This window comes from Somniosus microcephalus, chromosome 7 (assembly GCF_052327205.1).
Source record: "Somniosus microcephalus isolate GS21.2 chromosome 7, FLI_Smic_1.0, whole genome shotgun sequence".
NCBI lineage: Eukaryota > Metazoa > Chordata > Chondrichthyes > Squaliformes > Somniosidae > Somniosus > Somniosus microcephalus.
Window position 1 is genome coordinate 144,118,923 of NC_140993.1, and position 27,472 is coordinate 144,146,394.

Sequence of the window (27,472 nt, forward strand, 5' to 3'; positions counted from 1 at the left end):
TGTTGGTAAACCATTTAACTGGTGTAACTAGAGGGATTGATTTAATTTAAATCCAATTAATTAAAGGGGATACTAGGATCTAAAATCGGGCAGAGGGTGTCCATAACTAACAATAAAAAATTTAATTAATTACATAGAATGGAGCAAGTGATGTGTTACTGTTGCGAGATGTGGGAGCCGGTGAACCCCATTGAGGCTCACGGTGATTACGTCTGTGACAAGTGTCTGCTGCTACAGGAAATCCAGCTCCGTGTTGATGAGCTGGAGTCTGAGCTTCAGACACTGCGACACATCAGGGAGGGGGAGAAGTACCTGGACTCTGTGTATCAGGAGGTGATCACACCTATGAAGTTAATTAATTCAGATGTAGCCCATGGTCAGGGACAGGATCGTGTGAGGCAGGTACGGGGATCCAGGAGGTAGAGCTGGAGGAGCCGTAGCCCTTGCTCTTGTCCAACAGGTTCGAGGTTCTTACTCCCTGTGGGGACGGGAGCAGAGACTGCAGGGAGGATGAGCAATCTGGCCACAGCACCGTGGAACGGGGGGCCATTCAAGAGGGGGGAGTAAATAGAAATGTTGTAGGGGTAGGGGATAGTATTATTAGGGGGATAGATAGAGTTCTCTGCAGCTGAGAGCGAGAGTCCCGAAGGCTGTGTTGCCTACCCGGTGCCAGGGTTAAGGACATCTCCTCTGGGCTGGAAAGAAACTTGCAGTGGGAGGGGGTGAATCCAGTTGTCGTGGTCCATGTTGGTACAAACGACGTAGATAGGACTAGGAAGCCGGTTCCGTTAAAGGAGTATGAGCAGCTAGGGGTCAAATTAAAAAACAGAACCTCAAGGGGCCACGAGCGAATTTGGCTAGGACAAATAAAATTAGAGAGTTAAATGCGTGGCTCAAAGAGTGGTGTGGGAGAAATGGGTTTTGCTTCCTGGGACACTGGCACCAGTACTGGGGCAGGAGGGAGCTGTTCCGTTGGGACGGGCTTCACTTGGCCAGTGCTGGGACTAGAGTCCTGGCGGATCATATAACTAGGGCTGTAGAGAGGGCTTTAAACTAACTAGTGGGGGGGAGGTTCCTAGAGAGCAAATAATAAAAATGACAACAGAGAAGGTCATAGACTTAGGTAGCAGTGGGGAAATTAAAAACCAGAGCATGTCAGGAAGGGGCAGAAGGTATGGAGTAAAAGGTAAAGTAATAAAAAGGGCAAAAGCAGGAACTAAGTGTCACAAAACATCTTTGAAAGTTCTCTATCTGAATGCACGTAGCATTTGTAACAAAATAGACGAGTTAATGGCACAAATAACTACATATGGGTATGATCTTGTGGCCATTACAGAAACATGGCTGCAGGGTGACAATGCCTGGGAATTAAACATACCAGGTTATTTAACGATCAGGAAGGACAGGCAGGAAGGAAGGGGAGGTGGGGTGGCTATGTTAATAAAGGAAGGAATCACTGTAATACAGAGAAATGATATTGGGTCAAAAGATCAGGATAATGAAACAGTTTGGGTGGAGGTAAGGAATAATAAGGGGAAAAAAACACTAGTGGGCGTAGTCTATAGGCCTCCGAACAGTTGCAACTCTGTTGGACGGAGTATCAATCAGGAAATAGTTGAGGCTTGTAATAAGGGAACATCTATAATTATGGGGGATTTTAACTATCATATTAATTGGACAAATCAAATTGGGCAGGGCTGCCTTGAGGATGAGTTCATTGAGTGTATTAGGGATGGGTTTCTTGAGCAGTATGTAACTGAACCGACCAGGGGGCAAGCAACCTTAGATCTGGTCCTGTGTAACGAGACAGGATTAATTAAAAATGTCCTAGTAAAGGATCCCCTTGGAATGAGTGACCATAACATGGTTGAATTCCATATTCAATTAAAGGGTGAGAAGGTTGGATCTTAAACAAGCGTGCTAAGCTTGAATAAAGGAGACTATGAAGGTATGAGAGCGGAATTGAGTAGAGTGGATTGGGAAAATAGATTAAAGGGTAAGACGATACATGATCAGTGGTGTACATTTAAGGAGTTATTTTACAACTTCCAAAAAATATATATTCCACTGAGAAGAAAAGGGTGTAAAAGAAAAGACAGCCATCCGTGGCTAAGTAAAGAAATTAAGGATAGTATTCGACTAAAAACAAGGGCATATAAGGTAGCCAAATCTAGTGGGAGGATAGAGGATTGGGAAAACTTTAAAAGACAGCAAAAAATAACAAAAAGATTGATTAAGAAAGGGAAGATAGATTATGAAAGTAAATTAGCAAAAAATATAAAAACAGATAGTAAGAGTTTTTATAGTTATATAAAAAGAAAAAGGGTGGCTAAAGTAAATGTTGGTCCCTTAGAGGATGAGACCGGGAAATTAATGGTGGGAAACATGGAGATGGCAAAAGCACTGAATGAATATTTTGTATCAGTCTTTACAGTAGAGGACACTAAGAATATCCCAACACTGGACAAACAGGGGGCTATAGGGGGGGGAGGAGCTAAACACGATCAAAATCATTAAGGAAGTGGTACTCGGTAAAATAATGGGACTCAAGGCGGATAAATCACCTGGACCTGATGGCTTACATCCTAGGGTCTTGAGGGAAGTGGCGGTAGGGATTGTGGATGCATTGGTAATAATTTTCCAGAACTCCCTGGACTCAGCAAAGGTCCCGGCAGACTGGAAAACTGCTAATGTAACACCCTTATTTAAAAAGGGCAGTAGACAGAAGGCTGGAAACTATAGACCGGTTAGCCTAACATCTGTGGTAGATAAAATTTTGGAGTCCATTATTAAGGAGACAGTAACAGGACATTTGGATAATCATAATTTAATAGGACAAAGTCAGCATGGTTTTATGAAGGGGAAGTCATGTTTGACAAATTTGCTGGAGTTCTTTGAGGAAGTAACATATAGGGTGGATAAAGGGGAACCAGTGGACGTAGTGAATTTAGACTTCCAAAAGGCATTTGACAAGGTGCCACACAAAAGATTATTGCTTAAGATAAAAAATCACGGGATTGGGGGTAATATTCTGGCATGGATAGAGGATTGGCTATCTAACAGAAGGCAGAGAGTTGGGATAAATGGTTCATTCTCAGACTGGCAATCAGTAACTAGTGGTGTTCCGCAGGGGTCGGTCCCCAACTCTTTACAATCTATATTAACGATTTGGAGGAGGGGACCGAGTGTAACATATCAAAGTTTGCAGATGATACAAAGATGGGAAGGAAAGTAGTGAGTGAGGAGGACATAAAAAACCTGCAAGGGGACATAGACAGGCTAAGTAACTGGGCAGAGATTTGGCAGATGGAATACAATACTGGAAAGTGTGAGGTTATGCACTTTGGCAGGAAAAATCGTAGAGCAAGTTATTTTCTTAATGGCAAGAAACTGGAAAGTACTGAAGTACAAAGGGGTCTGGGGGTCCTGGTGCACGAATCTCAAAAGGTTAGTATGCAGGTGCAGCAAGTGATTAAGAAGGCCAATGGAATGTTGGCTTTCATTGCTAGGGGGATAGAATATAAAAATAGGGAGGTATTGCTTCAGTTGTACAAGGTATTGGTGAGACCGCACCTGGAATACTGCATACAGTTTTGGTGTCCATACTTAAGAAAAGACATACTTGCTCTCGAGTCAGTACAAAGAAGGTTCACTCGGTTGAGGGGATGGACATATGAGGAGAGGTTGAGTAGATTGGGACTCTACTCATTGGAGTTCAGAAGAATGAGAGGCGATCTTATTGAAACATATAAGATTGTGAAGGGGTTCGATCGGGTGGATGCGGGGAGGATGTTCCCGATGATGGGTGAAACTAGAACTGGGGGGCATAGTCTTAGAATAAGGGGCTGCTCTTTCAAAACTGAGATGAGGAGGAACTACTTCACTCAGGAGGGTGGTAGGTCCATGGAATATGCTGCCCCAAAAAGCTGTAGAAGCTACATCATTACATAAATTTAAAACAGAAATAGACAGTTTCCTAGAAGTAAAGGGAATTAAGGGTTACGGGGAGCAGGCAGGAATTTGGACATGAGTCCAGGTTCGGATCGGACATGGCCCTGTGGGTAGCGGAGCCGGCCCAGGGGCTGTGTAGCCTGATCCTGCTGCTATTTCGTGTGTCTAATTCTGTTAGATTCAGGAGATGGTTCTGTGATAGTAGATTGGCGGTTAGGATCAAATCAGCCATGATCTTATTGAATGGCGGAGCCGGCTCAAGGGGCCGATTGGCCTACTCCTGCTCCTATTTCTTATGTTCTTATACTGCAAGGCGAATGAAGTGCCAGATGACAAGAAAGCGCTGGTATTGTTGAATTCAATGGGTGTAAAAACGTATGGCTTACTACGAAACCTAGTAACCCCAGAGAAGCCAGTAGAAAAAGATTTTGAAAACAGTGTCAATCCTACAGGACCATTTAAACCCCACACCGCTGCTGATAGCAGAAAGATTTAAGTTTCACAAAAGGAACCAGCATAAAGATGAAAGTAATGCTGAGTATTTAACGGAACTGCGCAAGCTATCGAAACACTGCGAAGTTTGGAATGGGACTAGCAAATACTTTAAGGGCCAAGTTTGTGTGTGGGCTTCAAAGTGAAGGAACCCAGAAACGGCTTCTATCAGAAAAGGATCTTACGCTGGACAAGGCTTTCAGCATTGCAGTATCACACGAAGCAGCAGCACGGGGCGCTGCAGAGATACAACGGAGACCGCAAGAATATGGCACAAATGAAATGTCATACGGAACAGTGAAGTGCTATCGCTGCGGCAGAACAACACACGACCATAATGATTGCTGGTTCAAGGACAAAGTGTGCACAGTGTGGAAAAGTAGGACACATAGCAAGAGTCTGCAGGTCGGGAAAGAAAACCAGCAGCAAGAAATCTCCACAGGAGAAGTACAAGAAGGTACATAAGGTGACGGAGAGTAGTTCAGATGAACAGAAAAGTGATAGACTCCGGAAGCAAGGAGCTGGGTTGTCTGAAACTACATAATGTGATCAAAACGGAGGATCACCAAACTATCTGGGTCACGCTCAAGATAGCAGGAGTCCAAGAGAAAATGGAATTGGACACAGGATCAGCCCTAACAGTCATAAACTGAAGGGACTACAAGCGGCTATACTCACATATACCCTTGAGAGATACAAAGATTGTCTTGAAGACGTACATGGGGCAAAAAGTCTACCCCAAAGGAAAAATAAGGGTGAACGTTATATATAACGGCAAGGAAACACCAAAAATGGACCTATATGTATTGCCAGATGGAGGACCACCACTAGGACGTGAATGGATCCAGAAGAGAACAGCTGTCAGTATGCCAGGGGACCTTGATGTGTGGCTCCCGAGTGGTAATTCCACCCAAGTTAAGGGAGAGAGTGCTCAATGAGCTTCGCGAAGGTCATCTGGGAGGGGTGAAAATGAAAAGCCTTGCTAGGGCTTGTGTGGTGGCCGGGGATCGATCAGCAAATCGAGGACCTGACAAAGAGCTGCTCAGGATGCCAGAAGGTCCAAAATGCACCACCACATGCCCCTCTGCACCCATGGGAGTGGCCCTCATCTCCATGGCAACGGGTGCATATTGATTTTGCTGGTCCATTCATGGGCTCAATGTTTTTAATAGCCGTGGATGCGCACTCGAAATGGCCCGAGGTGATCAAAATGTCCTCCACCACCACGGAGAAAACTATTGCAGTCCTACGGACCATTTTTGCCAGGAACGACTTGCCAGAGCAGATTTGCTCTGATAACGGACCACAGTTTGTGTCCGAAGAGTTTCGAAGATTTATGAAAAGGAATGGGGTGAGGCATTACACATCCGCCCCGTATCATCCAGCCACAAATGGATTGGCTGAGAGGTTCATACAAACCTTTAAAAAAGCAGTAAAGGCCATGTGCGATGACGACATTCCACTGCAGCATAAGGTGGACAATTTCCTGTTAGCCTACAGAAATGCGACACATGCAGTCACCAACCAGGCCCCGGCCATGATGTTCTTTAACCGAAGGTTGAGATCTCGTCTGGATTTGCTCAGACCAAATGTACGAAGAGATGTTGAGAGTAAGCAATTCCAGCACATCAATGAGAAGCCGACAAGGAGCTTCAATGTAGGGCAACCAGTCTTGGCCCGCGACTACCGAACAGAGAAATGGCAACCAGGAACGATATGCACACGGCAGGGGCCACTAATGTACACAGTGGATGTTGGGGAGAACATTGTGAGACGCCACGCTGACCAGATCCTAGAGTCACAGGAACGCGTCAACCCCATGTCTCGGATATACGTACCTGGTGAGGAACCTGACGTACAGGTCGCATCTACCTCAGAAACAATAGCATTGGAAGCTGATGAATCAACTGACGACAGGGTGCTAGAATCGCCTCCGCACCAAGAGCGAGACACTCGGCAAAGGCATTATCCAGAAAGAATCAGGAAGCCTCCCCAAAGACTGAATTTATAAATAGACTATTTTCAGCTAATGTTGCATGTTAAAAGTGTTAATTGTAATTAGTTTGATATTTAATTGTTAAATGAGTGTTATGGTACTGTTAATCTAAAAGGGGAGGAATTGTAATGTATGTACCTTTAAGGGAGAGAACTACTTTTACAGCTCCTGTATACTGTAGTACCGGCAGTGACCACACCTGTATATAAACCCTAAGTAGTGATCTGTACAGTTAGTTCTAGAGTAACCCTCATTCAGTAAACACCTGTTGAATCGTTCCCTGCAGTCTTGTTGTCTAATTATTGAAGGACACAACATCAAGATACACGCCACCCACTTCTACAGTGGCCGGAGATTCTGAGGTGGCCGGCAGATGATTTGCAGCAGGAGCCTTGAGGGATTGAGGTGGTACTTCCTGGTCTCTAGTTGTAGCAGTTTCCCCTTTAGAAGAAAGATAGAGTGAAGACACTCTTGCATGCCATCATATGGAATGCAACCTCAGTTTCAGAAGCATTCCTTAACCGGGATGGGAAGAGGTACTGGCAATGAAATGTCTATCGTGTGAGTAGTCCACTGCTTCCCTGCGTGTTCTGTGTGAGTAAAGCAACACTTGCAGGAGAAGGAAAGGGGTGTGAAGGGTATTGTGGAACTTTTGACACATTGGAGCACCATCTGCAATGTACCACCTTAGTGAGGGCAAAATGGCTGCATCTGGGAAAGATGCTCAGTATGGTGCACTGTTGCAAGGTGTGACTGCCTAGTGTTAGGGTCAGTGAACTTCTTCCAGCATGGAGTAGCCTTCTGGGAGTTGGTGGAGGGGATATTCATTGTCAAGGCTACCTCCTTCCGCAGACCTGGATCGTGCCCTTCAGAGGCCTCCTTCCCTCAGTCTAAAAGCTGGGTGCTCATTTGCCGTTTTGCAGACAGTTACATTTCATCTGCATTCCATACTAATCACAGAAAAATGAGAACCCAAAAATCTTCTACTGGATCTTTATAGAAACAGGAAAAAAAATAGGAGCAGGAGTAGGCCATTCGGCCCTTCTAGCCTGCTCCACCATTCAATCTGATCATGGCTGATCCTCTATCTCAATACCATATTCCTGCTCTCTCCCCTTACCCCTTGATGCCTTTTGTGTCTAGAAATCAATCTATCTCCTTCTTAAATACATTCAGTGACTTGGCCTCCACAGCCTTCTGTGGTAGAGAATTCCACAGGTTCACCACTCTCTGAGTGAAGAAATTTCTCCTCATCTCAGTCCTAAATAGCATATTCTTTACAGGAAAGGATGCAACCAAACCAGAGAAATAGAAATTGCTAGGGTGTTTTATGGTAGTTTGTTCCTTGCTATTCAGGAAAATCTCCTCTTCCAAATAGATGATGGCTCCTCTGGTTATTCAATTATGGCAAAAGCCCACCAGCCCTGGTTGGTGCATAGCTGTCAACAGAACTATTGCAGACAAGAAAAACATGGTTTACCTGTGGATGCATTTAAGGTTATCATTATATTTGTCTCATTACACAGACAGGGCTAGGATAAATACTAAAGATATCACAAGTAATAGTTAAAAGCCCCAACCAAAATGCTAACAGTTAGGAATTCAAATTATCACTCACAAAACCAGGAAGGTGCCCATGACAGTGGTAACTGAAGTTCCCGTCACATTGACTAAAGACGCAACTTAAATCAGAATCTGGCCACATTGGATGTTGCAATTGGATTCTGGAATAGGAAATTACATCCAGGGAATCAGAATAAATTAGCCTTTTCCTTTAACCATAAACATGTGTCCCTTGGGCTATGCTACCTCCCATGCTGAGTTTAACATATTTTTGTGTAAAGCTATACCAGATACAGTTGAGTGAGGAAATTTAAATTCTGATGGCAAACCAAAGCTTAGTACCTGTAGAACACTAAAAAATACTTACATGAATATAGCCATGATGGTGACAGCAGTACTAAAATATGAAGTATATAGGGCACAAAACTGTACAAAATGGATTCCTGCTACAAGCTGAATGGCCCGTTCATTATGCTTTCAGCAGCCCACAAAGTATTTGAGAGCTATTGCGCAGCAACTTACGATTATTAGAAATCCATTTCAGCACAGCGCCTTCCACAGGGGATCTGGGACCTGTGTGAACAGAGCAAGCAACAGCGTGTCTCTTCAACCAATCAGACTGAAGAATCATCACTGAGCCACACAGGCCGGAATTTTGCCTACCTGAGCGGGTCCGGTGCGGGCGGTGGCCATGGCAGGTCGCGACCCCGCTGCTGGCTCCATCCCGTTGCTGAATTACTTTACCTTAATAGGGCCTATTAAGCCCGCCCTGCGCGTTACCTGACCCAATTAAATGTTGCGGGTCTGGTGACGTCATCGATGACGTGTTTTCAGCCAGGATCTTTAAAGGGGCTATGGCCACATTGGATTTGAATATCAATGTAACATAGTACTGTCAGTACACTACAGCATTGGAGTGCTGCAAACACTGACAATGACTGCACAGAAGCAGAGGGCTGCACCCAGGTTCTCCGATGACTCCCTCCATATGTTTATGGAGGGAGTCAGAGCACGCAGGGTGGTCCTCTTCCCTGCTGATGGGCGGAAGAGACCGCCCCAGGAGACTAAGACAGCCTGGTTGCAGATTGCAGAGGAGGTCACCAGCAGGGATGTGGTCAGGAGTGCTGCAAACGTTTCAATGATCTCATTAGATCACAAAATGTTAGTATTCAACTACATCCTGCTGTGCCTCTCATCACATCCCCATCACTCTGCCTTCCCAACTCTACCCCTGCACATCATTACTCACACCAACATACCTTGCACATTCTCCCATCCCTCTCTCTCTATCTACATTATCACATCCCCATCTCACTAGCCATCCCTCAATCTCACCCTCATCCTAGTGCAATCATACCAACTAACAACACACAAGGTCACTTGGCTTTGGTACCCCACTCCATCATAGTCACCCTCTAAAGGTCTAACCCATCCATTCCTCACACTCATTCCATCACTCTCACTCAACCTTCTCTTCTTTCCCTCCCTGCAGGAAAATAGAGCCCACAAGGGAGAGGGGAAGAACCGGTGGTGGCACTCCATCATTTGCAAACCTTACAACAGCAGAGGAGGCTGCTTTAGAAATATCTGGAGTCGCCGAGCAGCTGGAGGTGGGAGACGGAGAGAGGGCGACATCTCAGCAACCTGGTGACAGAATTACATATCATACAGCTACATGGCATACATCAGTCACTCCGATGGGCACTGATGTCAGCAGCCACTGAATGGTCATCATGTGCATAATGTTATCTGTACCCATTCTTCAAATTACATATCTAACTCATCTCTTTACTCTCCCAAAGGTTCATTAAGAGTGCCCCCCCCCACCCCACTGTCCAGGAGCAAGAGGAAGACGACTTCTCAGAGGAGCCTCCAGCCTCTGAGGGTGCAACGTCTCCAGACATAAGCACACCCAGCACCAGCGCAGATACACACACCTTGGTGGGTGCCACGCCAGATGGAGTAGTGTTGTCACCTGGGGCTGAATTTTGCCAGCGCTCAGAGTACGGGTTTGGAGGCAGGCCTGCTGTCAAAATCGAAATGACAGCAGGTTGGGAGCCCGCTCCCAACCTGCCTCCATGCAAGTTTCCAAAGTGTCAGGTCTGCGATTTCAGAACAGACCCGACACCAAGCGGCGGGTGAGGAATTTAAGATAGTTAAATGCTTGTTAACTACTATTTTGCCAGCCTATTTCTATTTTACCACTTTTTTAATAAGGTTCACGTCGTTCGGAGATCACGTCAGGTAAGTAGGTCGGGTTCTCTGATTCTCCATTGCTGTGAATAGGTGACAGCTGCAAAAATGGTGTGAAAGCTACCATTTCATAGCTGTTCACTTTCTAATGGAAGACACTTTTGAGCTGTATGTAGTTTGGAAGTGTTTGGAGTAAACTCTCTATCCTGTGACCTCCTTGGAGCAAGTTCTCTCACCATTGACAGATCGCTTCTGTCATTTCAACTTCAGCTACCATCTATTCCAGCAACATCGGTGCCCTTGAAAAAATCTCACCTTGGTCCTCTGAATCCCTCCACAATGAGCCCCAACACAAACATCAACAGGCACACCAACAACCTTCTCCATAATCACTTGATGCTGCACAGGATATCAGCACCCAACAACATTGCTGCCTGGGAGGCTAGCCATGGTCTCACCATGGCCAGATTTACTTCACTTGATGCTGTACACCCTGGCTGCCACATGATGTGCCAGGTTGACACGACCATCATAAAGCATCCCTACAATGTCCAAGCCATTCCTTTCACACTCATCAAAATTGGGGGGGGCTTTGTCTCAACATTCACTGGAACTCACTAAGACACTTCCAAAGGTGAGCACAGATCTGCCCAGTAGGGTATAACGTGTTGAAAATAAAGATTTCAATGTTCGACAACACATTAACAGAAAATTTATGTGAACATTGCATAAAACTCCCAAGTGCCTACACTTGTGTGTTGTTAGTTGGTATGATTGCACTAGGGTGAGGGTGAGTGTGAGGGGTGGCTAGTGAGACAGGGAAGTGATAATGTAGATAGAGAGGGATGCGTGGAGGTGCAAGGTCAGTTGGTGTGAGTAAGGATGTGCAGGAGTACTGTAGGGGAGGCAAAGTGATGGGGATGTGATGAGTGGCATAGCAGGATGAGGTTGGGTATGGATTTGCAGTAACGTTTCGTGATTTACTGAGAACAATGAAAGGTTTGCGCCACTGCAGCCTGGTCCTCCTGTGCAACCAGGCTGCGTTGGTGTCCTGGAGAGGTCTCTTCCGCCCTCGGAATGGAAGAGAACCTCCCTGCATGCTGTGACTCTCTCCATAAGCATATGGAGGGAGTCATGCAGGAGCCTGGGTGCAGCCGTGCACCTTTGTGCAGTGCTTGTCAAAATGATTGTGGACATGGTTTCTTTAGGAAACTGGCTGATGATGCATCATCCAATGACGTCATCAGACCAGCTTCCTTTTAATTGGCTGGGAGCCTCGCTGGACGGGCTTAACAAGCCCAATCAGGGGAAAATCATTTTCACTGAGCGGCTGGAGCCGGGTGCGGGACCGGAACCTGCCAACGACCTCTTCCGCCGCAATCCCGCCTCCGATGGTGAAATCGCAGCCCTGGTGTCTCACAACTTACAAGTGAGCAAGAGCAGATGGTGGAGACAGGGACAGCAGTGGAGATTCCTCGCTGGAGGGCACAGGACACTCCTAGCTCCGCTGCAGGCAGACGCGGAGCCTCGAGGGCCATCCTAGAGGTGTAGGAAGTAGTGCAGGGGGCTCGGATAGGTTTTGCAAGCATGATGTCTGCAAATGTTCAGAGAATGGAAGAGTCCATCACCAACATGAACACCTCCATGTCACAGGCGCTGGCAACTGTAGGCTGCTCCATGGATAGGATGGCCACCTACATGGAGCAGCTAATAAGCCACTCACAGGAGCACATGGTCTCTATGGAGAATAGATGACTATGTATGGAGAATAGATGACAGAGGTTCATAGACTTCTGCTCTAGGAGGGATGTCAGCGTAGACATGGATCCTCATGGCCCCACTGATGTGCAAGGTGCTTGCCAGCTCCTTGGCAGCAGGGAAGTGTGCAAGCTGCCTCTACCTCTGCTGAAGGGCTAGTACCTCGTAGCACGCAAAAGAGAAAGATGACACACAAGTACATTCACAAAGGTAGCCACTTGGGTGTTTTATCCAATGTTTATGTAAAGTTTCCGCTAATGTGTTGTCAAACATCAAAATCTTTATTTTCAACACTTTCCGGTCTTGGACAGATTTGTGTGCACCTTTGTAAGCGGCTTAGTGAGTTGCAGCGAATGGTGAGACATAACGGTACCCCCTGCAATGGTGGCGAGTGTGAAAGGAATGGTTTGGACATTGTTGGGATGCTTTATGGTGTTGGTGTGGGGTGATGCCAACCTGGCACATCATGTGGCAGCCAGGGTGTGCAGCGTCAAGTGATGTAAATCTGGCCATGGTGAGGCTATCCCTGGTCTCCTGGGCAGCAATGTGGTCAGGTGCTGATGCCATCTGTCCTGTGCAGCATCAGGTGGTTGCAGAGAAGGTTGGTGGCAGTGTTGTTGGTGCTGCTGGTGTTGGGGCTCATCATGGTCAGGTTCTGAGGACCAAGGTGAGACAGTATAAAGGGCAGCACGGTGGCATAGTGGTTAGCACTGTTGCCTCACAGCGCCAGGGACCCGGGTTCGAATCCGGCCTCGGGCGACTGTCTGTGTGGAGTTTGCACATTCTCCCCGTGTTTGCGTGGGTTTACTCCGGGTGCTCCGGTTTCCTCCCACAGTCCAAAGATGTGCAGGTTAGGTTGATTGGCTATGATAAATTCACCCTTAGTGTTAGGGGGATTAAATACGTGGGGTTACGGGGATAGGGTGGGATATGTGTTGGTGTAGGGGTTACGGGGATCGGGTGGGATATGTGTCGGTGCAGGCTCGATGGGCCGAAATGGCCTCTATCTGCACTGTGGGGTTTCTGTGATTCTGTGAAAGGGCACCCATACTGATGGAATAGATGGCAGGTGAAGTAGAGATGACAGAAGCATTCTGTCAATGGTGAAAGAGTTCTTCCAATGAGGTGACACTGGATGGAGACTTTGCTGGAAAGACTGTAGCTGCAGAATTTGTGCTGGGAATGCAGTGAGAAACAGCTTCTGCCTGAGGAAAGTGATCAGCTGTGAGGTGGGAGCTTTTATAGTACATTTGATGCCGTCAACTAATCAGCTGGAGCAATGGCCACTCAAGCCCCACCTCAGGTTGACAGACGTGGTTCCCGAGCAGCGTGTTTCCTGTGGCCATCCAGTTAAAATTAAAAGGTAAGGTTAATACCACTCTTAAGGGTCTGACAACAAGCTACTAATACTTTAAATTGGGTCATCTGCCTCTATCGGTCGGGTCAGGACCGCGCCGACAGACTCGCCTGGGGGAAAGGCAGGTGGGAGCAGGATGACAGCGGGTTCCCAACTCGCTCCCGAAACAATAACAACTTTCCCACCCATCCCGCCTCCAATTGTGCCCGCTACCACCCCAGAAAATTCTGGCTGCAGAGTCTAAACCAGGAAGTGCAAGTTAGACTATTTAATTCAACGTAAAATCATGTGCAGAAAGTGAAATAAAGAGGGAAAGAAAGATGGGATTGTGAGAGCGAAAGATAAGAGACAAAGAAAAGGTTTTTTTAATAAAATTTCCAACAATAATTCAAATCTGAAGGAATGAGACGCCACACTTGTAAAAGTACATTTTCAGGGTCAGAGAGGTTGTTTGGTACCAATTAAGACACATCATGTGGTTAAAAATTCACTTATACTTGAATGGACAAGCCTAACTTTTTCTGGCGTGTTTAGTGGGTATCTAGTGGGCAAGTTTTGCAACGTCACGCCCACCCTGTGTTTTAATGCCAAGTCTCTCAGGCGAGGTATCAATGTAGTGTAGCCTGTGGAAGAGCGTTTAACTGCACTTGTGCGAACGCTGGAAGTAACTGTTCAATTTACTCCAATAAGAAGTTAGCGCTGATAACCTCACCGTTATTTCAAATGCGATATCCAGGCCATTGAATTGAAGCCATATTCCTTCTTTCCAAACCTATTGGCACACAAGGCAACCAATTTCTTGCACTGTTTTACATCTGGCAGGTCGTGCACTGGGTTTTCCATATCAAAGCCACTCTTTAGATAAGTCATAACCTCACACCTCCCTACCAGGAGGAACTGAAGCCACATAGAGAGATTAAAGCCATTCACCAACCGAGGAGAGTCGAGAATTTTCCTGGGACTATGCAATTACTCCTGCCAGTTCAGAGAAGTATGGTTGCTTGCCCAACCCTGAACAAGTTACTGATGACTGTTAGGAAGCCAGTGCTATTAAGGAATTGAATAAAAGACCCAGTGAAGCCCCTTGCCAACAAATAATAAATGAAAAGGAGGCGGCGTTATGATAAAACTGGCTGTACAGAAAAGAGCAGTGTTGTGCTGCAACAAGAACATGCCAAAGACCATAACATTTTCGCCTATGTTAACAAGGCCCCGAGTGGTATGAAACAAAATGTCCAAGAAGTCACTACTTACAATTTCCTGTACAATAAGGCGTTTATGGAACAATGTCAATGAATAGAAGATTACCATTATAACCAGTCACTAGGCTGTGGCCTTCCTGAATAGCAAGAAGATTCATGAAGGTAATGGGCTCGATTTTGCCAGGCCCGAGGAGGCGAGATTGGAGGCGTGCGAGTTGATAAAAATTGCAAAGAATGGCAGGCGGGCTCGATCCCACTTCCATGCAATTTTCCCACATGCGAGTGTTCTGACCCCGTTTCCATCCCACCTCCAAGAGGCGGGATAGGCCCTTAAGAACCACTTAATTGCCTCTATAATCACATTCTGAGAGGCCTTTCTGATTTTAACCCTTTTCCCACATTCTGCACGCCTCCTCTGGAACACGCCAGTGAATCCTGACGGCTTCACAAGTGGACTGCTTAATAACAGCTGCAGCTCCACCATTATAAAAGGAGTTTTCACCAATCATCATTTGCAGGTGGCAGAACTTTGTTGTCTCATGTCTGGGGGAACTTTTAGCAGGCATACTCATTGTTGTGGAAGTTTGGAGCCTGACACCCATCCCCAGTGTGACCTCCTGGGAAACCCCTCTCCCCACCTTGACTGAGCGCTTCCTCAACGAGGTATTTACCTGAAGAATGGGAACTATTTATTTCCTTTCCTCCTGGACATCACATTTGGATGAAGACCAGCCGCGGCAGCAGCAGAACCCTGACCAACAGCAGCACCAACTGCAGGAGCAACAGCAGGAGCTCCAAGCTGCTGCTCACCCACCTGAAGCTGCACAGGCCTGAAGGCGCCAGCGCATGGAAGCACGTCGGCGCAGGATATACCCCCAAAACAATGTCTACAGACAAAGGGCCAGCTACCTCAACATGACTGAACAGCAGTGCCAAAGGAGGCTCAGACTTTCGCGAGAGGTAGTGGGTTACACCTGCGCAATGCTACAAGAAGACCTGGAGCCCAGAGGAGCAGGTGGACACCCTTTACCAGTGGCCGTTAAAGTCACCACTGCACTCAACTTTTTAGCTTCAGGCTCATTCCAGGGGTCAGCAGCAGACATCAGTGGCGTCTTCCAGGCGGCCGCACACACTTGCATCACGCAGGTAACCGATGCCCTTTTTGCCATTGCGCACAATCACATCAATTTATCCAAGGATCAAGCCAGTGTAACTGCGCGTGCGGTCGGGTTTGGCAGGCTTTCCAAGGGTGCAGGGTGTCGTTGACTGCATACATGTGACCCTAAAGGCACCCCATCACAAACCAGGCATTTTTGTCAACCATAAGAGATTCCACTCCCTCAACGTACAGCTGGTGTGTGACCACAAGAAGGAAATTTTGCATGTTTGTGCCAAGTACCCTGGCAGTTGCCATGACTCCTTCATCCTGCGCCAGTCTAGTGTGCCTCCGCTCTTCAGTCCGCCAGACCAACTTTGCGGATGGCTACTTGGAGACAAGGGCTATCCCCTGAAGACGTGGCTAATGACACTGTTGAGGAGCCCTTCCAACGAAGCAGAGGAGCGCTACATCCAGCCACATTTCCACCAGAGCCATAATCGGTTTGCTGAAGATGCGCTTCCGATGCCTTGATAGATCAGGTGGAGCCCTGCAGTACTCAGCAGCCAGGGTCTCCAGAATGATCGTGGTTTGCTGTGCACTTCACAACATGGCACAGCATCGTGGCTTGCAGATGCCGGAGGAACAAGTGGCTCATCACATAGCCTCCTCAGATGATGGAGGAGGAGGAGAGCGACAATGAACAGCTTACAGAGGCGCATCAACCAGCGGCAGCAGCATGCGAGCACATTGCTGGCCGGGATGCAAGGCACGCACTCATCTTGGCTAGATTTGCTTAGCCTGCACAATCAAACACTTTTGCCTCGCACCTCATCAGACCCTCAACAATGGCCAGGAACCTGCGGATTCCGATAACTCTGACCACCATACTGACAATTGCAAGTAATCCTAAGTCCTCAATGTGGAAGTCCCATTAGCGACATGACACACGCTACAACTGCAACAGTTTGCCATCAGAATTTTTAATGGCAAAAGCATCTGATGGCTTTTCAACATTAAACATAACATTACACCCAAGTGACTACCATTGTGACTACTTGTGCATTATCTTCCTCTTACACGTGCTCCTACGTGGTGCTTCCCCTGTGGCTTCAGCAGATGTGGAGGCCCCTTGCTCACTTTCCTGCTGCTCCTGTCTCGACACCTTTGGCGGGCATCCTCTGGGGTTGTGAACCTGTGAGGGCTCGGCAACAGTCTGCTGCTCCTGCGGCTGTGCAGGGGTTGAGATGCTGATTTCAGTTGGGTGGGGACTCTGACGAGGGCCTTGCAGTGGCATGGTCATGTGAGCACTTGCAGAGGAGCCCCCACTTCCTTGCTGTCTGCCACCAACATCCCTCTCATGGGTCAGCCCCACTTCAGCGCTAGCAAGTGGCTTGACAGCATCTTGCTGCACTTCAGGGGGGGCATGAGGACCCGTTTCTGTACTGGAAGTCCTACTCCCGAGGACTTGCATGAATGTCTGGTTTGTATGCTCAATAGCTGACCATCGCTCCTCAAGAGATGTCATTCTATTGTGAACAATGACCATGTTTTCACGACCCTGGCGACTAAGCTCCTCCATGGCCGTAGCCATCCTCTCCTCTACGGTAGCCACCCTTTCCACGGAGGTTGCCATCCTTTCCGTGGTGATGCGTTCATGTGCCAACGCCTCCACAAATACTCTGCTCATGTTAACGATGGACTCCTCCATTCACTCCACACTCACAGCGACCCTGGAGACAAAACCTGCCAGAGACTCCTGCACCTCTTCCTGGAGTTCCAGCACCGCTGTCCTTCTGGATGGACCCGGAGGCAGAGGGTTGACATGCAGCGGAGCCGAGCTGGGAGCGTCCTGCGCTCTCCGACGAGGACTCTCCACTGCTGTCCCTGTCTCCACCATCTGCTGATGCGCACTTGTGAGCTATGATACACCAGGTGACAACTCTACTCTATGTCCCGAAGGTCCCACCGAGGTGCGAGTGTCTGCGCTGGTGATGTGTGCGCTTAATTCTGCTGACGCAGTGCCCTCAGAGGTTGCAGCTTCCTCTGAGGAGTCTGGAAGCTCAGGCTCTTCCTCCTGGACAGTGGGGACGGGGGCTGTCGATGGTCCTGTGGGGGAGTAAAGGAAAGAGTCAGAGATGTGAGGTCAAGGTTACATGCACACTGAATAGTGCAGATGATCATAAGTCAATCTGTTAGAGCATCAGATTCATTATCAGTGACTCATGCAATGTCAGTGAGAGAGATGCCAAACTAGTCGGTCACCACCTTGCTGTAATGCGCCTGCTTGTCCGTTCCCCACTTGGGAATCGTCCTCGATCCCGGCAATTTCCAGGGCCACCTCCTCCGAGGTGGTGAGCTGGGCTACTGAGGGTGGCCCTCCTCCTGTCCTCGCTCTTTCCCTCTTATTGTGGGCTCTCTTTTCCTGCAATGAGGGACACAAGTAAAGTTTGAGTGAGAATGAAGGAGTGAGTGTAGAGATTCCATAGCATAGATGCTTAGAAGGAGACAAAGGGCTCTCCCTGTGTGTTGTAAGTTGTCATTGCATCACAGTGATAGGGAGTGTGAGGGCTGCATGGTCAAATAGTTAAGTGTATGTGACCATTGAGAGAGGGAAATGGGTAAGGGTACAGGGATGTCAGTGTCAAGTGGAATGTGGAGGAAGAGGTTGGAAAAGCAGAGTGCTGGTGAGGAGAGGCGATGGGGATCAGATTGAGGGTGATGGGAAAATCATACTCACTTTTCTAGTGCGCAGGTGGTCATGAAACCTCTTCCTGCACCGTAGCCAGGTTCTGCGGAACATAGAGATGGCATTGACCTCCCTGGCCACTTGCAGCCACACAGCTTTAGTTTGTTGTGGTGGCTTTTGCCTCCCTGAGGAAGGGAAGAGCACCTCCTTATTAGATCTTGCTCCCTCCACCAGAACTTGGAGGGAGGGCTCATCAAATCGAGGTGCACACTTTTGCTTGCTGGTAGGCATGGTTGGTAAATGAAGTCCTTCATACAATGTCCAAAGCGTTTCCAGTCACCAGAAGAAGCAAGGCTTCTTGCAGGCCTTAAATCCAGCAGCACTGATGATGTCATCAGAGGCGACTTTCAGGATGGAATGACTAATTGGGCCAGGGGTTCCCACACGCTGGAAATTAATTGCCCAATTAGGGAAAAAAAAAATCGCTCTTTTTCCCCACATCACACTGGAGTCGGGTTCGGGACTCTAAAAACACCTGACACGCCCCAGCCCGCCCACACTGGCAAAAATCAAGCCCAATGTTTCCAGCAGTTGAATAGTTGCATGGACCCTGCTGTTGCAAAGTCTTCACATGGAAGATTAAATATGCTAAGAGTAAAAAGAATGACAGTGCACAAGATCTGGCTGAATTGCACAACTGAATGCTGAGGAAAGTAAGGTTAAGAAAAACATCAGATTTTGTGACTTGCACCAACTCCAATTAGGCTCGACACTACAAGTCGATCAGCTAGTCAAAGAAAGTAAACGAAGATTGACTAGAAGGTGGTGAAGGCCAATTAAAGATTTTTGTCCCAGATAACAATCAAGATGATGAAATAGTAATGTTGGAAATCTTGACTGGAACAGATCAGAATTTGAAGAAGGATCTAAGTCTTGAAGGGAGGATGGCAACCTGGCAAGAGAGTTCCAGTGAAGATGTGAGATTTGTTTTTTTAAAAAGCAGCTAGAAGATAATGAATGAGGTAAAAATGTGCCTTAATAGTTAGGACACAGAAACACATCTAATTGTTCTTCTTCCTCTTTGCTTTTTAGACAGTCCCTCGGAACTGAGGATGACTTGCGTCCACATTGAAAAAAATGTGCTCCCAGGTGACTGATGAGTCCAATGCTGGACCTACAGTCTCCGTCACAGGTGGGGCAGACGGTGGTTGAAGGGGCGAGTGGGTGGGGTGCTTGGGTTGACGTGCGCTCCTTGCACTGCTTGCGCTTGGCTTCCACTTGCTCCCGGCGAAGAGACTCGAGGTGTTCGGCGCCTTCCTGGATGCTTCTCCTGCACTTTGTGCGGTCTTGGGCCAGGGATTCCCTGGTGTCAGTGGGGATGTTGCTCTTTTTCAAGGAGGCTTTGTGTGTGTCCTTGAAGCGTTTCCTCTGCCCACCTGGGGCTCTCTTGCTGTGTCAGAGCTTCGAGTAGAGCGCTTGTTTTGGGAATCTCGTATCGGGCATGCGGACGATATGACCCGTCCATCGGAGCTGACGGAGCGTGGTCAAAGCTTTGATGCTGGGGATGTTGGCCTGAGCGAGAACACTGACATTCGTGCGCCGATCCTGCCAATGGATTTGCAGGATCTTGCTGAGGCAGCATTGGTGGTACCTCTCCAGTGCTTTGAAGTGCCTGCTGTACATGGTCCATGTCTCTGAGGCATACAGGAGGGCGGGTATTACTACTGCTCTGTAGACCATGAGTTTGGTGCCAGGTTTGAGGTCCTGGTCTTCAAACACTCTCTTCCTCAGGCGATCAAAAGCTGCGCTGGCACACTGAAGGCGGTGTTGGACTTCATCATCGATGTCTGCCCTTGTTGACAGTAGGCTCCCGAGGTATGGAAAGTGGTCCACGTTGTCCAAGGCCTTGTCGTGGATTTTGATAATCGGGGGGCAGTACTGCGTGGCGGGGGCAGGTTGGTAGAGGACCTTTGTCTTACGGATGTTTAGTGCAAGGCCCATGCTCTCGTATGCTTCGGTGAAGGTGTTAACGATGGTTTGGAGTTCGACTTCCGAGTGAGCGCAGACGCAAACGTTGTCTGCATACTGTAATTCGACGACAGAGGATGGATGGGACGACCTTGGATCTGGACTGGAGGCGACGGAGGTTGAACAGTTTCCCATTTGTTCTGTAAATCAGCTCCACTCCAGCGGGGAGCTTACTGAGGGTGAGATGGAGCATTGCAGCAAGGAAGATCAAGAAGAGCATTGGTGCGATGACACAGCCTTGCTTGACCCCGGTCCGTATGTGAATTGGGTCTGTGGTGGAACCGTTGGTCAGGATCACGGCTTGCATGTTGTCGTGAAGCAAACGGAGGATGGTGACAAGCTTGAGGGCAGCCGAATTTGAGGACACTCCATAAATCAAATCAAATCAAATCAACTTTTATTGTCATTGTTAGTGCACAAGTGCAGTACAACGAAATGTAGGCTTGTGGCTCCCGAGAGTGTACATTTAGATTAAGACGTTTAAACATTCAACATACATTTGGCTTGTAATACATTAACATAAACATAACCATAATAAAGTGCATTGGCAGATGTGCAGGCTTTGGAGTTTATTTGTGGAGTTCAGTAGGATGACAGCCCTGGGAAAGAAGCTGTTCCTAAATCTGGTCGTACGGGTGCGAATGCATCTGTAGCGTCTCCCAGATGGCAGGAGGGCGAACAGACTGTGGCTGGGGTGGGTAGGGTCTTTGATGATGGACCGTGACCTCCGTAAACAGCGTTTCTGGTATATGTGCTCTATGGTCGGTAGCCGGGTGCCGGTAATGCGTTGGGCAAGAGACCAACACCAGTTCTTACAGACCTTGAGACTGATCTAGAGTTGGAAATTATCTATTCCAAACAGACAATTTCAGTTATGAAAAAGCTTCCTAGTCAATTTCTTAAGAGTGAAAAAAGTAAATGGGAAGTTACCATGATACAGGAAACTCTTTGGTATCTGGCACCGAAGGGACCGAGGTGGTGCAGGTTGATTAAGAATTCCGGATGACGGAGAGCGTTATCTACCAAGGCTATTTTTAACAAACAAAAATAAAAAAATCAAGAAATGTGCAGTATACAGTAGTTGGGTACTCACCTACAGAATGTTGTGTTAAATGGATGGTGGAAGATGCTTGATTAAGTACAGTACTGCCAGTTAAGGGTAATCCATAACTCTTTAATGACCTCCGACAGCGCCAAGAAGCCGAGTAGTGGCAGTTTGGAGAACTACCCCCACTGACTAACTCGGCCACCACGGGAGACATGGACTCGGCAACATTTCCGGTTATTGAGGTGTTGTTTTCGGAGTATGAATTTTGCCGGTTAATAGAGCATTCCGGATATTTAGGTGCCGTTTAAACGAGAGTTTCCTGTACCATGTTACATGGGCTTCATTACGCTTACAGCTACCCACAGACTATTGTCCGGGTATGTTCCAGGATGTAAATATTATCTGCAAGTGTTCAATCTGCTGCAAATTTCAACCCATCTCAGCCAGACAGCTCTGCCACTGCAGAGAGGAACTGCTCAAAATTATGGTCAAATTTCCAGTTAGATTGAGGGTCTGTGGCCAAATATACTAAAGGAAACAGATATCTTGTGGTCTCACATGCCTATTCAACAAGTGGGTTGAATGCGCACTTGTGACTAGGAATGCCTCAGAGGTCACGATCACCCTATCCCCAAACTTACCTTACTGCCTGCAGCCTTCTCCTGACGCTGGCAGGTGGCCTCTGCTGTCCGATCTTCGTACCCTCTGCCAGAAAGCTGTCGCTTTCCACTGAAAACGGCCCTAACAACTTATCAGCCGCATTCAAATGAGGCCCAGAAGTTAAAATCTGCCGGGCCTCTGACTCAAATTCCTTTAAGGGATTGTCGTCCACTTGCTTAAGAAATACATATTTTCCAATGGAAAGGATTACTCTAGTGGCCATTAAGTATACTCTAAATAATTGTGCTAAAGTGACCCCATTTGAAATGATGACAGGTAGATAAATCAACTTATTCATCCACCTGTTTTGTACAATGCAGCAGAGGTTCAAAACCAGCTTCTCTGTCACAGGGCCCTGATATTTAAAACATACCGGAGTGATCCCACCACCATCTGACTCAGAGGCAAGAATGCTATCACCTGAGCCAAGCTGACCCTAACTCCACAAATGGTATCAAAATGGCTAAGAGTGAAATTAAAAGTCATGGGGTGTTACGAGATGTGTCCCTTAATCAACAAAGCAAATAAAACGCTAAACAGTACGTTAAATTGTACAGTGCTCTGGTCAGACCACACCTTGAATGTCATTTCCAGTTTTGGTCATCAAAAGATATTCAAGCCCTAGGGGTAATGCAGAAAAGAGATACATGGCTGATCCCTGACATCAGAGCATTAGATTATGAGGCAAAACCAGAGAAATTTGAGATTTTTAGCCTGGAAAGGAGGTGATTAAGAGGAAGCCTCATTGAGGTATAAAAGATAGTACATGATATAGTAATGCTAAATCTGGAGCCCTACTTCAAATTAAATGGTGCAGAACAAAGAAGCACAAGCTCAAACTAGTAAAAGAAAAATTTAGGAATGATTTTAGCAAGTTTTTCTTCACACAAAGATTGATCAACTGCTGGATAATTGTCTAGGTAGAATAGTGGGGGCAAAATCCCTGGAGACAATTGAGAAATTGTTGGATGCTGTGATGGGGGCCCGTTGCATTTTCTGGATGAATGAGCTAGGATGGATTAAATGGCCTTCCTCATCTGTATCCGAGCGAGCTGGATGGTTGAGGCTAACATTGTGGATGGTACATTTGAAGAGGGAATGCCAGAAAGGTGCATGAAATAGACCTGCTGAAAGTGAACTGGAATTGGAGATACAGGTCAGCAAGAAAGGAACAAAGGTTTAATGAGGGTTGAGCAGCCTTGGAGACACAGTCTAAACAAATTATTTTATTTACATATTCGACATATTCAAAACACAGTACTCAAATGGTTAAACATGGGGACCTCAGCTCTGACTTTACTACAGTAGTTCCTCTTGTACAAAAGTCAGAGCTCATATTGGATAAAAACAGAAAATGCTGGAAATACTCAACAGGTCAGGTAGCATCTGTGCAGTGTGAAGGCTGGTCCACACCTACCTTATGGGTACAACTCTTGCTCCAGCCGATTCTAGATATTTTACATACGATGCTGCAATGTAGCTGCTCCCAAAGATCTTAAAATCACCATACGTTTCCTGAGCCAGAATACCTAGAACAAGGACGGAAGTTGAGCATCAGTGAACAATTAAGGAAACATGCATCATAAATGTCAAAAACAAAATAATGCGATGCTGGAAATTTGAAATAAAAACAGAAAATGCTGGAAACACTCAGCAGGTCAGGCAGCATCTGTGGAGAGAGAGTTAACGGCTGAATTTTAATAGGGAGGGGGGTTGGGAGCGATCTGGGGGGGCTCGAAAGCGGTCGGGAAACTCGGGAGAACGAGTTCCCGCAAACCCTGTTGAATTTAACGGCAGGGCCTGACTTGCATTTCAAACCTAGTTTTCTACCCGCAGCCAGCCAGATGGAGAGGCTGGTTGGCTGTGGGCGGGTAGGCCTGTGGCACCAGGCCAGAGAGGAGGCATGGGATCAGGTGGGGGCTGAGGGGTGGTTGGGGGCTCCTGCAGCATTGGGGGCCAGGGGGTGGTCGCGGGCCGAAGGAGCATCGGGGCTGGAGGGGCGAGTCTGGGGAGAGGGGGAAAAAAATAAATCAGCGGCCTCGTGGGGAGGGCAGAAATCAGGACGCCTTGGGGTGGGGTAGAAATTGGAGGCCTCGGTGGAGGTAAATCGTAGGCCTCGGCGGTGGGGGGGTGCTGGAGAAATCGGAGGCCTCGGGGCAACGCCAATCACGGGTGGGGGAGGGGGGGGGTTCTGTGAGACATGGATGCTGGATCCAGGAGGTAAGTGTGAAGATTTACACTACTCTGTGTGAACAGCTTCCTGACATCATCCCTGAACAGCCTAACTCTAATTTTAAGGTTAAGCCCGTTATTCTGGGCTTTCCCCCCCACACACTAAATGGTTTCTCTCTATCTAACCTACCAAATTCTTGAATCATCTTTCCTGGGGTGGGGTGCCCAGAACTGAACACACTACTCTAAATGGGGTCTAGCCAGAGCTCTGTACATCTGTCACATAACTTCCACCCATTTGTATTCCAGCTCCCTTGAGATAAAGGCTAACATTCCATTAGCCTTTTAAATTGTGTTTTGTATCTGTAGCTTTTAGTGAATTCTATACATGGACCCCTAAATCTCTCTGCTCCTCCACAGTTCCTAGTTTCTCACCATTTAGAAAGTAGGCCTAAAGTGGATGACCTCACAATTCCTCACATTAAACTCCATCTGCCACAGCTTTACATACTCACTTAACCTAGCAATGTCCCTTTGCAACTTTCTGCTCCCATCTACACTAAGGACGTAAAGGATGGGATCAAATTGAAAACGAAGGCATACAATGTTGCCAAGATTGGTGGGAGGCCAGAGGATTGGGAAATTTTTAAAAACCAGCAAAGGATGACTAAAAAAGAGATGAATTGAGAGAGTAAACTGGCAAGAAATATTAAAACAGAAAGTAAGAGCTTCTACAGGTATATAAAAAGAGAGTAGCTAAAGTAAATGTTGGTCCCTTAGAAGATGAGAATGGGGAATTAATAATGGGGAACAGGGAAATGGCAGAGACTCTGAACAAATATTTTGTATCTGTCTTCACAGTAGAAGACATGAACAACATCCCAATAATGGACAATCAAGGGGCCACAGGGAGGGGGGAACTAAAGACTATGGAAAAAGCACTTGGTAAAATAATGGGACTAAAAGACGACAAGTCCCCTGGACCAGAGCTCACGGAGCTGGGGGTAATACATTAGCATGGATAGAGAATTGGCTAACTAACAGAAAGCCGGGATAAATGGGTCATTTACGGTAACTAGTGGGGTACCACAGGGATTGGTGCTGGGGCCTCAACTATTTACAATCTACATTAATGACTTGGATGAAGGGACCGAGTGTAATGTAGCCAAGTTTGCGGATGATACAAAGATGGGTGGGAAAGCAAGTTGTGCAGAGGACTCAAAGAATCTGCAAAGGGATATAGACAGGCTAAGTGAGTGGGCAAACATGTGGCAGATGGAGTATAATGTGGGAAAGCGAGGTTATCCACTTTGGCAGGAAAAATTTAAAAACAAATTATTTAAATGGAGAGCGATTACAAAATGCTACAGTTCAGAGGGACCTGGGGGTCCTTGTGCATGAAACACAAAGTTAGCATGCAGGTACAGCAAGTAATCAAAAAGGTAAATGGAATGTTGGCCTTTATTGCAAGGGGGTTGGAGTATAAAAGCAGGGAAGTCCTGCTACAACTGTACAGGGTATTGGTGAGACCACACCTAGAGTACTGCGTACAGTTTTGGTCTCCTTATTTAAGTATATACTTGCATTGGAGGCAGTTGAAAGACGATTCACACGGTTGATTCCTGAGATGAGGGGGTTGATTTATGAAGAAAGGTTGAGCAGGTTGGGCCTATACTCATTGGAATTTGGAAGAATGAGCGATGATCTTATTGAAACATATAAGATACTGAGGAGGCTCGACAAGGTAGGTGCAGAGAGGATGTTTTCCCTCGTGGGAAATCTAGAACTCGGGGCATCGTTTCAGAATAAAGGGTCGCCCTTTTAGAACTGAGATGAGGAGGAATTTCTTCTCTCAGAGGATCATAAATCTGTGGAATTCTCTGCCCCAGAGAGCCGTGGAGGCTGGGTCATTAAATACATTTAAGATGGAGATAGACAGATTTTTACAAGATAAGGGAGTGAAGGGTTATGGGGAGCGGGCAGGGAAGTGGCTCTGAGCCCAAGATCAGCCATGATCTTATTGAATGGTGGAGCAGGCTTGAGGGGCCAAGTGGCCTATTCCTGCTCCTATTTCTTATGTCCTTATGTACTGTGCCACCTAATTTAGTGATGTGGCACAGGCTAAATTTTACATGTCCTCCACCATAACATTAATGGGAGACCCCAGAGAAATGGGTAAATGGTTGTTTTCAACTGTTCCTTCCAGTCTCCTGTTAAATGTTTTGATTGGGGACCTGTGCTAGCCCCACAGAATTAAAGTTTTGCATTCTTTAGCATCTATCGGCCTCAATGTATTAAGATTAATTAATACTTTCAGCTGGCGGAGGCTCTCAGGTTGCAACTACCCTGTGGGACTGGAAATCCCTTCTATTGATAGATTAAACACTCTGCATAAAAGCAAACTGTTTGTGTCCAGTAGCCCAGGTACATGGGCATTCAGATGAACTCTCAAGTAAAAACATCTTAGTAACTGAAACATCGCTGAAAACCAGCTGGCTAAATGGTAGCTCAGGTGAGGGCCATCCATCTGAGTCAGGAAGCCTGCAATGACACACTAACCTCTGTTAGCAGGCAGTACATTGAGCTCTCACCAAATGATCTGTCCTACTGTCTTCGTTATTTCTACTGAGAATAGTGCCCACTGGCCAAGAACTTTTGATACTGCTCCAGCGCCTTGTGTCCCGTGTGCGCCGTCTCTTACCGATGGTGGGCCTTTGGTTGAACTGTCCGAGCGGGGCGGCTAAGAGTTGGTCCCAGGACAGGGTGAGGACGACACACAGCAACACTGCAAGGGTATGCGGACGGGAAGCCGCCATCCTCACTGCAAGAAAATGCTGACTTCTGAACTGCTTGCTGCAAAGTTTCCGGAAGACGACTCCAGGCACTGACGGTGATTGACTGCTGCAATCTGACGCCTGCGCCGCATTACGGCAGCACTTTCACTTTCGAGGGGGCGGGAGCAGCAGGAGGAGGAGGAGGGGAAAGAGGGGGAAAGGAAAGAGGGAGGAGGGGGAAAGGGGAAGGGGGGGGGGGAAAGGGGAAGGGGGGGGGGGGGGAAGGGGGGGGGGGGAAGGGGGGGGGGGAAGGGGAAGGGGGGGGGGAAGGGGGGGGGGAAAGGGGAAGGGGGGGGAAAGGGGAAGGGGGGGGGGGGGGAAGGGGGGGGGGGGGGGGAAGAGGGGGAAGGGGAAGAGGGGGAAGGGGGGGGGGGGGGGAAGAGGGGGAAGGGGGGGGGGGGGAAGAGGGGGAAGGGGGGGGGGGGGGGAAGAG

The 27,472-nt window shown here is 47.4% G+C and overlaps 1 protein-coding gene across 2 annotated transcripts in view; it reads right to left on the bottom strand.

Moving 5' to 3' along the window:
- The window catches only part of LOC147114921 (gamma-glutamyl hydrolase-like), a 79,205-nt gene extending 52,052 nt beyond the window's left edge, over positions 1-27,153 (bottom strand). The window contains exons 1-2 of one of the 2 annotated variants that reach the window (XM_085993033.1): positions 26,907-27,153; positions 23,451-23,562 (exon numbers count right to left, since the gene is read on the bottom strand). In XM_085993033.1, the coding sequence (XP_085849159.1) occupies positions 23,451-23,562; positions 26,907-27,021 (227 nt within the window). In that variant the 5' untranslated portion in view covers positions 27,022-27,153. The remainder of the gene's footprint in view (positions 1-23,450; positions 23,563-26,906) is intronic. The other variant, XM_085993032.1, reaches the window with a different exon arrangement.
- Between the last annotated feature and the right edge of the window lie 319 nt (positions 27,154-27,472).